This window comes from Homalodisca vitripennis, chromosome 2 (assembly GCF_021130785.1).
Source record: "Homalodisca vitripennis isolate AUS2020 chromosome 2, UT_GWSS_2.1, whole genome shotgun sequence".
In the NCBI taxonomy this organism is placed as follows: Eukaryota; Metazoa; Arthropoda; class Insecta; order Hemiptera; family Cicadellidae; genus Homalodisca; species Homalodisca vitripennis.
Genome location: NC_060208.1, coordinates 99,072,631 through 99,087,132, shown reverse-complemented (window position 1 = coordinate 99,087,132; position 14,502 = coordinate 99,072,631). Strand labels below are relative to the sequence as shown.

Below are 14,502 nucleotides of genomic sequence, written 5' to 3'. Positions count from 1 at the left end.
ACAGGTGGGAGAAGAATAGGGAAACTGAAACCATAAACAAATAACCGTTTCTGGGAAGTCATCAAATCAAATATGACATTCTCAATTAATACATGGACACTTCAATGTTAATTATACACAGAATGGTTTTTTGCTGCAATAGCTGTAAAATTTCTAGGTAAAACCAATTTCATAAATGGTGAATGATAAATGATATGTTCACATGTTTAGTGGTGAAAAATACCAAATAAAAGTATTTGTAATATAGAAAATTTCTAAGAAGTGGTTGTGTCTGTAATAAAGTTCAAATGAAATATATGGAGTTAGTTAATTTTCTGTCATATTCCCGGAATACATCCAGTACCGTTTGTAAATATTGTACCGTGATTTACATGAAATATTTCCTTAAAACATTTTCCACAAAATAAGTGTGTGAAATTTCAAAACTACAATTTGCATCTGAATATAATTATGGGTGATTTTTAAGAGAAAATATACTTATAAAGTTAAAATTACATAAGTCCAAACTGAAGATGGCCTTAGTATGATAGGTTATTGTTCTCTAAAGTCACAGGAACAGTGACTAATACGCCAAATGACAACTTGTACAGAACTTGTAGGATTTGCCAGCCATAACAGAAAAATTGTCCTCTTTTTGACATTTAAAGGTTTCCAATAAAAGATATGTCCAAAAAAGTAAAATTTTCTATACAAATAAATATTTATGAAAGTAATCATTATTATAGTCTATGTATTTGAAAAACCCACAAGCCAGGAACTCACTGTAACTACTACAGTTAAAGTATAAAGACATCAGTGCTAAAAAACACGTCTAATAAGGAAAGATTAAGATAGTCCTCACATAAGTAGCTTTGTGTGTGAGGGTAACAGGATTTTGACATTATGTAACTGACAGATCACTTACGTATATTAATTCTCTGTCGTATCTTATCTTCAGGTTCCACAGCAGCGAGGCTTCGTTCAGATCTCTGCAATTTAAAAAGATAGTTTTGCAGAAAAATACTTTGAATTAAACAAAACGTTGGGGTTCTAAAAAGTGTGTTAAATAAGTCTAACCAGAAACTATATATAAATGAATTAAAAAATGTTTTGCAGTTTTTAAATTTTTATTTTAGTTTGGAAGTTAGCTGCAATATTAATCTATTGAAAAGAACTTGCAAATTCAAAAAATCACCTAAAGCGTTTACATTTTTAAACACAGAAATAAACAAGCTAAAATATAATGTAACTCTTTATTCTAACTCTACTAGTGGCTTTTTGGTTAACTTTCACACTCGTGTATATATAATTGTTTTTTTCCGAGAATATCTACTGAGGTATCTAAAATGTTTTATAATAATACAACCTCATACTACGAGTTTCCATTAATCAAATCTTTTTGTCTATGATTAGTTAGTAGTTTTTATAAAACTTAACATGTATCCCTGTGGTACAAAAATAATTTAGATAGGTTAACTAGTTATGATTAATAAAAGTAAAGGTTTATTCAGATTACAGAGAGAGTCTTGAGCAATAGCCTTACTTACTCTCAAAAACATTTAGGGTGCCCTTTATTAATGAATCAACTGTATCAATGGTACATTTGCCTCTTATAAAACCAAACTGTGATAAATTCAGATAATTGTTATTTTCTAAAGAGGCAAATATATTTATATCTGCCTTGAGAGAGTCAGGGTAGAATAGTGGTGCTCTCAAAGATTATGTTTTGGATATTAAATCAACAAATGATACTTCAGAATATAAATAGAATAAACACATATTCATGTATTGCAATTTATATTAGTTTAAAATCCATAAAACCCACGACATAGATGACAAGCCATCGACAACGTTCTGGAGTTCACTGCTTCCCCAATATTCGAACTTTGGGCATATATGTGTTAATAACACAGTTAAAAATCATATTGGGCGATAACTGTCAGGTAGGTTTCTAGACCTATTCTTAAAAATAAATTCACAAAAGAAAATTTTCCTCATACACTTATTAATGCATAGCATATAGTTAAGGGGTTCATAGAATATGTATGATAAATTGATTTAAACAAATTATTATACAAGTTAAAATATCTTTACTTTCTGAGATTTTAAATCTTTGACAGCTTTAATGATACTAATATTTGGAACTTTTGTAAATTTAAAATCTTATTTTTCAATGTGTTTCATTTCTAATTAATTAAGATCAGACTATTAATATGATGCATCTTAATGTTCTTTTATTTCCTTATTAAAAATTGTTGAGCTCATTATAAAATAATGAGAGATATGACGTGGCTGAGAAAATGAATCATGTATTAATTCTTTCCACATTCTATGGAATTTTGATAACACCATTTAAAATGTGCATATTTAGTATGAAAACTGTTACAAATTGAACCTTTCACCAGTTTGTCAAACAATTTTTTTTTAAATTGTTGGAAATGAAGTATTTTTGCATTATTATATAGAAGTACCATGTGATAATAAACTAGGTGTTGACCTAATCATCAATCGATGAATCAAAGTGTAAATTGGTCTTTTTGTGTTCTTTTAAGTTTTCATATGTCTTGGAAAAGCTATTCGTTTTTATATGTAAGTTAAGTTCATTTTTATCCAAGAAAGGAAAATCAAAGATATAATACGAAATACTTCCTAAATATCTTCTGTGAAACATGCTATCCCATTACAACTTTAATGTATACCAACAGAATGTTATCCTGCCCAACACGAACAAACAAAATGCAATGCTTGCTGGTTTCTTCCTCAGTCATTTCAACTAACATCTTATAGTAAACTCTGCTTTTTTTCTAGGGTTAAATCCAATAGCAGAGATAATCTTGACTAATGTAAAATTTAACATTTTTTTAAAATGAAAAGTTAATTTAATGCTGAAAATTGTACAAAGAAAAAGTAATGAAAAAATACTTACGAAAGCAGTATCATGTCTTCAACACCATTCTGGCCGAGATCTTGACGCCTACGAACCCCACTGGCTGAAGTCAGTGAAAACACCTGAGGCTGTAACATAAGAAACGGAAAATATTAAATTAAAATCAATTAATGTCCATACACAGATATATATAAATCGTTATTCTACATTCCTATCAATTAATTTAACAACAGGAAATACAAAGCTATGAACGTAAAATTTTAAATAATGTATAATAACTTAATGTGTATGGTAGTAACAAAATACAAGAGCACACATAGGGTAGAAAGGTTTATAATGTCTAAATCATACAAATAATAATAATAATAGTAATTTTGTTATATTGCTAATTGATACTTGGCATTTACAAGTGGACGGTAAAGGATTTGGTAACCCGTAATTCCAGGTAGAGAGAGTCAAGAGAGTCAGGGTAGTATAGTGCTGCTGTCAAAGAATATGTTTTGGATATTTAGTCAACAAGTGATACTTCAGTGTGATCACAAGTTAAGTTCAGAGAGCAGTGTTTAGTTCAAATTATTCTGTCAATAGTATTTCATTTGAGTTTTACTTATTATTATGTATTTGGCAAAGAATTAATTTTACACCAGATACACATGATATTGAAGGGAACTAACAGTGATGAATTCCATATAGATAATGTATGTATATGTACATCAAACCTAAAAAAGTGGAAAATTATTCCATTCCTAAAAGAACGCCAGAATACAATGCAGGTTTAAAAGTTCATTTGCCCTCTTTCTCTGAACAATACTAAGCACGCCTTCACGGCATAATTAATGCTCTTCAAATACAGGAGTGTTTGTCATAAGGAACTATGGGAATATGTGAGAAACGAGGTAAACTCCCGCATTCTGAGTCAGAGTTGGCATGTCTATATTTTTAACATCATCCTAAAAAAACATTAAATTGGAGTTTCAAAGTTTTTGTTAAACAGTGTTTTGCATTAATAGGGTAGGAGTACGCCTAGTCTAACCATGTGACGCGTAACAGGCTTCTCTGAGGTTGCATGAAAAATTTCAAGTCATTTCATTCATGAGATGTTCTGCGGACAGACAGACTGACAGACAATCATATATAGAGGAGACTTAAATCCCCAATGTAGTAATTGTGTATTTAGTGATAGGATTCAATTGCACTCAGCTAAATCCTATGGATGGACATGCTCTGCCTATGTGGAAAAAAAGTTTTGTGAAAATTTTAAAGTCTACAGATGAAACATATTTATCAAGATATCTTGCAGATAGCTAGGCTACAGTGTTATTATATCACATGTTACAAGTCATATGATTATAGTCAGTTTCTTTACAATTTGTTTATTCTGCGATTTTCTCGTTGCCATTACGGTCACACTTACACCAATGTAAGACGTCACGAACGCTCAGCGAATGCTGTGTAATGACTTGCACTATCATCGAACTCGATGTTGTCTATATAAGAATAGAGAGCTTCATGACAATTTTAAAGTTTATATGTCGAGTTTGTATGTTTATATGTGTTTGTTTGTTGTTTGTGTGTTGTGTGTTTATATGTGTTGTGTGTTGTGTCGAGATATCGTGTGGAAATACACATAGAAATTAAATTTCTCCAGCCTTACAAGTGATATGCTTCCCTAAGGCTCAGCCAATAAAAATACTGGAAGAAAAGTCCTGGCAGGGGAGTTCGTAGTTTATTGTACAATTTTTTTAGAAATAACATAGACTGCTGAAGACATCCAATGTCGTTCCAGCTGAGAGAATGAAATTTCGTGCTAATTTAGGGATTAGAGGAATAAAATGCATCAAAAAATGAAAATTGAATCGTTTTTTAAATTAAAAAAATAGCCAGTCTCCGGTAAAGAGGGGAAGAGTGCAAACCCCCCTCCCACTACCTATCAATTATACATAACTTTATCTGCTTAACCGGTAGTCGGGTTAACCGTAGTATCTAAGTAAACAGCAGCTTCAGCGCAGGTGGTCACTGTACAAGATTAGGCCTAAACTATGGCAAGATATCGATCGACGATTAACGATGAGAGCTGGGCGGCCGCCGATAATCTCACCGCGCAAAAACTCCTTCCTTTCTTACCCCGGGGCTGTGGGTCACGTGTCCGGAGTCCGGTCTCGACAAGCAGTGGATTGACGGACGTCTAACAGACTCCGGAGCTTACAGCTTCAACAATACAGTACTCGTAATGTTTGTAATAAGTGGAGTGAAATTCGCTAAAATTTGAAATAAGTGTATTCAATTTTAGTGTATTTTAAGATATTGTCGCTAGATGACTAATTTGTCGATTTTGTGTGTACGTTTAACCTTATGTTATATTGAGTGGCGCATGAAGAAGAGAACATATAACATTACTCAAAACGTCCTGTTTCGGTTTTAGTTGTAACATAGGAGTTAACGATGGAAAATGCCAGCAGTACTGCTATCCCTTACAATTATCAATCGACAATGATGACGAGAAGAGAAAAAAAACCGATATTTTAACACGGGTTCAGACGATATTTTTGAGCGTGCCGTAGCAAAAACTATTCTAAGACACAAAGAAGGTTTGTTAGATAATTTTAGTCCTCAAATCACAAAATTTTAAAATCCTAGACTAATACGGCCTTTATAATAATGAAACTACGCATGGCTTGTGACTCTCTGAATTCACGGTATAGCTAGAGCTTTCTGTATTAAATTCTAAGGAGACAATTTTAAAACACTGAACACTACTATCCGCTATTCTGTTAGAATATACGCCTACCAGTTCTTGGTCTGTCTGGTTACACTGCAGTCGGGACTGTATGAAGTTAATGGCTAGAACCGTCCAACCGGAATTGTTAGTGTTCCGCCATTGGTAGTACTATGCCTGGCCATCGAATCACCCTAAAAGTCGCGTCATAATCTTATAATACACATTATAAAAACAAATATGTACTTTAACAACAAATATATGAACTATTAATACCAACAAAAATGACAACGTAAGGGGAACGTCCTTACTTTCTGCTACAGATTTGAATGTACGTGTGACTGTTTCATACATACAAATAGTAGGAAACATAAATAACTGGGTATTTCAAATGTTCCATATGATCATTCTTTTATATTTAGAACTATATTGTCTCTTTCTAGTCTAGTATATTTATTTGACTGTAGTACTTTCTCCGTTATTTTTGAGCAAATACCAATTACACTGTGTTTCCTTTTTTAATCCCATACGAATGAGGTAACACGAGGTGTTAAAACTACTATAAATTGTGATTCAAATTATGAAAACATAGTAGGCCTAACTGATTTCTAACTACAACTTTTACTCATACTAAGGTTATGAAATGAAGGTCAATGCTGTAAAATTAGAATAATATTTTAAACAATTAATTAGTTTTTTTAAAGAACTAGATGTTTACAACAAAATAAATCAAAGAAAACTGTTCTTACACATTTTAAAGAATTAAACCAACATTACATAGAATATGTTCAAACATAAAACAAAATAGAAAGAAAGTCCCGTACGTGCTATGTGTTTTCAGAAAATAAAATAATTTTGTAACCAAACGTTTTTCAAACATCAAGCTTTTTCTGAATTCTTCTTTATTAATTTATTACATTTCCAAGTAAAGATTACAATTTAACCCCCAAGGTAGTGTTTAATTAACATACATAATTAACTTTCAAGTTACTGTAGTCCAGTCTTTCTACAAAATCCAATAATCTCCTCTTATTTATTATAAAGTCAACAAATCTCTTTAAATTAAAATTCTTAAAAATTGAAATTTATTACTATGTAATGTTTTAACAATCTAAACAAAAATTAATCATTAAATAACGTTTTAATTTTTAACTCATTTCGTCAACACCTACAAATTCACCAATCAATTATTAATATCAATCTGACAATAAACTAATTGCAATAAAGTAATGTTTATAAACGTATTCATATTCAATAATAGTTTAAGACTTGATAATCCTATTGAAGAAATAACAAATAACTACTACGAGACATTCTACAGACATGTATTGTTAAATCTTCGTAAATTATATCTTCAAACGTTACTTACGCAAATTACCACTCATAAATCAAGAAGCTCTTTCTACACAAAACACTCAACAAACAATGGAAAAATTCGCAGTATTCAAATTTCAAATATTAAAAATCCCAATCCGCAAAACGTTTAATTTATCTTAACAAAAAACCATGAACAATTATAAATTATTCAGGATTGAAACTACTTATAAATCCTTATTTTTTTTTTTTTTTTAACTTTGAAGTAATACTACAGGCCTATAAATAATCACTTGTAGTAATAATGTAAATTGAAAGGCAGTAGAAAGTGTTGGATACAATGAGTAGTCGTCTTTATTATGAAACCCTCTGACAAAGGTAGCAGGTTGGTTGCCATGGCAAAGGCGAGGTACCAGCGCGGCGGGAGTAAGAAGACGCTTCCCCAGGTTCTGGCAACCAGACAAAAATAACAATAAACTAAGTTTGAAAATAATGTACTTGCGAAATGTTGTTTGGAAAAAATTATTTCATCTAATTTTGAGTATAAACGTTTAAAAATAAATGAATACTAATGAATACTACAGAGACAATTATGAGGAACAAACGAAAAATTGGTTTGACGGAAAGTCGCTAAGACATAATCATAATAAAATGTAAAGGTCAGATTTATACAATACATTTGCAACAGTAAAGAGTAAGAAAGAGTGCAGCAACAGAATACCAACATCCTCCTTGCCAGGGGTGAGTGAGTGTGTGGTGGTAGGAGCAGAGCACGTTCACATCCCACCATAGTTAGTAATGATAAGAGCTTCAGCCTCCTCCAACTCCATCTGTGTTAACATGTCACTGACGTCGGAATTGTGTGCATGGGTTATAGCGAGAGAAATCGCATAGATATGTTTATACACATGAATTAAAAAATTGTCAATACAAAGTTACAGTAATACAGACGGACAGGTTGGACGAATCGTGAAAGATAAAAATCGCTGGGTAAAATCTTGGATTTATTTCATCTAATATTTAAAATTGCTTTTTGAAAATTATATTAAAATGGCTGTAGTAAGGTATTGAAAGTTCCACCTCTCCCCACCAAGGATATAATACCGAATGATAATAAAGATTGCATGTAAGCTAAACAAGTTATTTCAATCTCTTTCTCGTTCAAAACATCACGCAATTGGCTGAATTCAAAAGTACTCGGATAGCTCCTAAGTTTACATTTCAAATAATGTATATGTTCACTCCATTCCATCGATTGTCGAATACTAGATCTAAATATTTATACAAACAACTTTGCCTACAATCTAACAAGCACATTTAGAATTTTTCAATTACATTTGTGTAATCGTTCTAACGAAAATCAGTACTATCTCTGAGACTTACCGGCAAAAATCTAAATTTAGGCATTTCTTAAAAACCAATAAATCTCTGATGGCCTAACCGTGGACATCCTCCCAGCTGTTTCAAATAAAAACCTAGTGAGTCAACTGCAAAGAGTGAAAGTCTCCCGTTTAAATTTAATTTGGTAATGTAATCAATACATACATTAAGAATAGAATTGGACCTAGAGCGCTACCTTCTAGTAAATTGGTCTAACATAAATGTTAACAAGCTGTTCTGTCAGACAAATACTTTTAAACCACTGGAGAGCACTTCCACGTACTGCTACCAATCGTTCCGAAACCTTGCCTCTCGACAAAGTCAAAATCTTTATTTAAGTCTTAAGTTAATTTCTAAGTGAATGTCAAACAAATCATCGCTAATAGATAAGTCACATCTAAACCCAAACTGCTCCAACGCTCAGTACATTTAGAATCCTTCAGGGCGAGACAAACTATGGGAATTCTCTGGAGAAGTACTCGTATCTCTTCAAATCTTTTGAAACGGGCGGGTTTAGCTTTGGCAGCCACTTGGTATTCTTAGACCGCTTGGAAAATTAAAGGATTTGGATGATTATAGATAGATAAACTAGAAAAACGATATTTGACGAAGTGTGCCTGCGTTGTCAGATGCCTGTTAAAGGGTGACAGTTGTCAGGTCAATTAAATTCTCAAGCTCAAATCGTCAAAAATTTAAAAATCTTAAGTTACTTGAGATGTATAAAATATCAATTAAATAAACTATTTATATTTTAATAGATATCAAACTCAACAGCGGCCATAGTTCATTTGTAGGAGACTTGTATGGGTTATTTTATCATAGGTAGTAGCAACTGTCCATGTAGAAAATTACTCAGTTCAGCTTTAAGATCAATGTTATTCAACACGACATTCACTGAACAGGGCCAGGGTATGGAATTCAAACTTTTAACACCCTAGTGAGGTAAATGGCTACGAATTTGTCCACTGTTATTAAACGACCATTTATATACTACACTAATTGTAAAATATATGAAAATAAAACATATTCAAATATTAAACGTCATAAATAAAAACATATTCTTTACAAATCGTGATATTCTAAAAGTTTCCATTCGGTTTTATCGAGATACCTTTCTTTTAAAACATCCTTAAACTAACATCTACGTCTCCAAAATTAATATGTGTTTTCCTTAAGTGAAGTGATACATTTATGCAACATTACAAAATTGTAACTAGATCCTTCGCCCGTTTACGAACGGCCTCTGGACGGACATCAATCACGTTTTCCTCAGGCAAACAATTAAAACAGGTTTAGTTTACATCAGCCAAGAAGTAAAAGTAAACTAGGGATTTAGTTACCATTATTAAATCCAAGATTAATACCTAACACGTCAATTTTCAACTCTCTCCTTTTCACCTTGTATACGCGTATAGTTTTGTTGAAAGTCTGTTCCTATAAGTTGGCAAGAAGACATCTCAACAATCCAAAGTCCAATAGAATTATATCGCTTGCTTGTATTTCAAAATACGGTCAACACGGTATTTCAAAATGCCAACAAACACGACTAAAACGTTTTTAAAGGGTCAATAAAGGATTAAGCGTAAATTTCGTCACATGACAAATTCAGCCAGGGATACAAAATAAGCTCAGGATAAAGGTCGACACAACAATTGATATTTAAAATGGAGAAGCAATAATTTTCGTGTTTCAGACAGTTTGAAATAATAATTAATAAGTATCTCATACTACAGTTAATGGGCGAAATGAAAATTAATGACATTATTGGTGGCATTTATGACACAATAAATTTAGTTCCTTAAGAGAGATAATGCGATACTTCTACAATCTCTAAATAAGGTGAGTTATTAAGATTTCCTAGGAACGTTTCCAATAAGGAAATCAGTCGAACAAGGAAAACCCGCTTCTTACAAACATTCACAATTACTCGTCGAGAAGAAAAACTTTAATAAAGTTTATTAAGACTTGCATGCAAAATCGAGTTTTTTTATAAAACTGTTTCTCTCAGCTGAAAGTTAAGCAATTGCTTTCTCGTTGTTGCTCACACCCAGTAAGCCCAGAGATCGCTAGATAAAATACATAATGTTTTTAATGATTACAAACTATCAAGTTCCAGCTGTACGTCAAACAAAAATGAAGGAAGGGCAAATGAGTGAATATTAGTAAATATCAGTTTCGAATTAATTAATGTGAACTGCCAAGGTAGGAGTACGCCGAATCACATGTTGTATAACAGTGAACTGCCAAGGTAGGAGTACGCCGAACCACATGTTGTATAACAGTGAACTGCCAAGGTAGGAGTACGCCGAACCACATGTTGTATAACAGTGAACTGCCAAGGTAGGAGTACGCCGAACCACATGTTGTATAACAGTGAACTGCCAAGGTAGGAGTACGCCTAACCACATGTTGTATAACAGTGAACTGCCAAGGTAGGAGTACGCCGAACCACATGTTGTATAACAGTGAACTGCCAAGGTAGGCGTACGCCGAACCACATGTTGTATAACAGTGAACTGCCAAGGTAGGAGTACGCCGAACCACATGTTGTATAACAGTGAACTGCCAAGGTAGGCGTACGCCGAACCACATGTTGTATAACAGTGAACTGCCAAGGTAGGCGTACGCCGAACCACATGTTGTATAACAGGCTTCGCTGAGATTGCATGTAAAATTAAATTCTGTAGAGATTTATTCATTCTCGAGAGTTCTGCAACATCAACGACAAAACTCTGTGGTTGGACATGCACCATCATAGAACGCATTTTTGCGACTGTATAAATGAAGTTTCATGGAAAATTCAAGTGTACATATGGTCTTTCTCCAGATATGTAGCCACACATTGTATTCACTGAGTTAGGTGTTATATCAGTACAGTTTCGGTGGGGTAGTGAAGGTAGGCTGGTTACAGTGCGCTGGAATTAAATCTTGTCACTGACTCTTAATTCTGGTTTTTCAAACCTTATTTTGTTTCTGTTTATTGCATCAATAAGCTATATCTCACATGACTGTCCTCAGCTTGTGTTTTGTTCTGCTATTTTCTCGTTGTCACCATGGTTAATAATCTAATGACATAATATGTTAATCTTTAATATTATTAAAGAAAAAGATAACAAAAGTACAATAGAAGTTGTTTTAACTTATAAAACCCTGAACCTTTTTCCGATATTAAATTAACAAATTTGTGTAGGCGTACTACATTGGCATTGTATCCAATATTCAGAGAGGAGGCTCGTAGCGACACCCCTCCCCCCCCCCGCTCATACCATATAAATATGATATAATCCTCTTACAAAGAAACACTCCCACCAATAACTTTATTATTAAACCATACTGCAATGCATGTGTAAAAACTAAAACACCAAAAAATTAATTTAGGAGTGAGAAGTGATAGACTTGTGATGGACCCGACATCACAAAACCCAGGGATCTAGGGGATAGTTGGAGCAATATCAGAGTTTTCACAAGATAGGATTGTATTGCTATTAAAACTTGACTCCGATTTATTCCTAAAGGAAACCAGTTCTCAAATTTAACTGCAGAAATTGTATAGGCTTATTATTTTATGGTATACATCTCAGTAGACTATTGTACCAGTATTATATCTAATTGTTATATTATAACTAGTTGCAGTTTTGACACACACACACACACGCACGCACGCACGCGCACGCACGCGCGCGCGCACACACACACACACACACACACATGCCTTAAGATTAATATATAATTTAAGACGCATGGATAGAATGAACTACCTTTTTTCCAAAAATAATATTTTAACCTTTAAACAGCTACACCAATACTCTGTAATATCTAGTCAGAATTTACTACTAAAAATTCCGTTTGTAACCAAGGAATCGAGTCGGCATCAATTTTGTTATATAGGTCCTAAAATATACAACAATTTCTTGCTGCATTGTGAGCAGAGCATTATTTTTGAAAAGAAACCTAAGGTAAAATTAAAAGCTCTGGAATATGTCAAGAACTTGCCTCTTGATTGATAAAATAATTGTTTTTATTATATAGTATATAGTTGTGAATGTTATCTTATTGTAATGTATATATATATATATATATATATATATATATATATATATATATTTATTATATAGCTATTTATTGCACTCGTATTGTCGCTAAGACTGGCCTGGTTGACGCTCTGTATCTGTATTATAGTTTGTTTTTGTTGATTTATTGTTATGTAATGCACTGTTTATTTGATCTGTAAATGTATAAATTTATTTATTTATATGGATTGTTAATATATTTATTTATTTAAATTGTTAATATGTTTTTGATTATATTAATTGTTGTTATATTTATTTATCTAGGTTGTTAATATATTTATTTATTTGGATTGTTAATATGTTTTTGACTATATTAATTGTTATTATATTTATTTATCTCAGTTGTTAATGTATTTTTTGCTTATATGAATTGTTATTATATTTATTTATCAAAGTTATTAATATATTAATTAGTATGCATTGTTAATCTAATGATTTGTAAAATTATGAATTTGGATAATTATGCATGAAATGTAATATGTGTTTTTTCGCTCTAAATTTTACGGTATGTAGTGTGATGATTAGTCAATTTAAATAAGGATCTAGGCACCAACTGCTCCCCCGCACGCGCAGTTCTGCGCCTTGGGGGATAAAAGTGTATGTATGACATTGTATTGTATTTTTTCCTGAATAAAGTGATTTTGAACTTGAACTTGAACTTGAACTTGAACTTGAACACACACGCACACACACACACACACACGCGCACACACACACGCACACACACACACACACACACACACACACACACACACACACACACACACACACACACACACATATATATATATATATATATATATATATATATATATATATATCATAAAAAAGTAAAGAGGTTGATATATTCCTTTTCAACCAAACGGAAATTCTAGCTATGCCAGTGAATGTATCGAGTGTTATCAGTTTTATTTAATAACACACAGGAATTCCTGCGAATCACATAGTTAAACCGTTACATATGAAAGCACTGGAATGTCATTATACCAGATGATAGAAGGCGAGTAATTATGCATTTATCTCGCGTTGTAGTAATATATCCACAATGTAATATTAATCTTTACACGGATAAATTGGAATGTTTTATTTACGTTATTTGAAAATTGTTCAACTCAAATATCATTGTATTGTTTACAAAACTGCGGTTTTACACTATTCTACTACCGAGGCCAGAAATAGGGATTGCACACAACTATTGAAGTTTTCTTAACATTCCTACGAGTATTTCATTCTGATGGGGTTTTTGGGGGGAGAGGTCGTTTCCATATTTTACTCTTTTCCGGCCAAACCTTGTTAAATAGAATACAGGGATGATTAGGTATGGCGCACTACTGACAGTACTAATGAAAAGTGCATAGGCAAAAGATGAGATTAGAACTTGTTATGTCTATCTCCGACTACTTGAATAGTCTTTCCTCCAACTCTCTCCCATGAATTAGGGGGGGGGGGTTATACATCAAGGACTTAGTAAATATATTATCTTTGATGTGAATATATTGATATCCATACGAAAGAAGAGTTTTTAACACGTTAGAAAGACAAGTTATTGTAATATACAATGTATTAAAAAGAAGTTAGGCTAGCCGTACATTTTCGATTTCTGTACTCAATTTGGTACAGAATTTTAATCCGTCATCTAGCACCATTTAGTAGGTTTTTAAATAAAAAGTTACTTTTTCTAAACAAATACACGGTAGAAATACGCCAAAACCGCGTAATAAGCTTTAATGAGGCCGATACAAAACTTCAAGTTTATAGTTTATTTCACTCTCGAGAAGTCCTCCAGACATACATACATACAAAAAAGAAATGTATATATTACCCCAGCAAACAAAAGATAAATAATTGTGCGACCTTACCGAGTGATAGGTCCAATGACGCTCAGCCAAATGACAGAGAGGACATGCACCATCATAGTGCGGTACAATTTCTCGAATCTCCGTTTAAAATGATTTAAACTCAATGTTTTAAGTACCAATGATTTAGTTTATAATATTTACTTTTTGTACTAACTTTGCTAGTAATTTAGTATTCCTTCCACTTTAAACATATGAAAAGGCCACCAATTAAAATCGTTATACAAAATTATATTTTATTACTTACTACTTCTATAACAATCATTTAGTTAGACTTTGTTCTTGATTCAGAAAATATAA

At 32.5% G+C, this 14,502-nt stretch overlaps 1 protein-coding gene across 1 annotated transcript in view; it reads right to left on the bottom strand.

Moving 5' to 3' along the window:
* The window catches only part of LOC124354416 (unconventional myosin-XV-like), a 204,000-nt gene that overhangs the window by 91,074 nt on the left and 98,424 nt on the right, over positions 1 to 14,502 (bottom strand). The window contains 2 exon segments of the mRNA XM_046804850.1: positions 905 to 968; positions 2,906 to 2,994. Coding sequence (XP_046660806.1) covers positions 905 to 968; positions 2,906 to 2,994 — 153 coding nt within the window.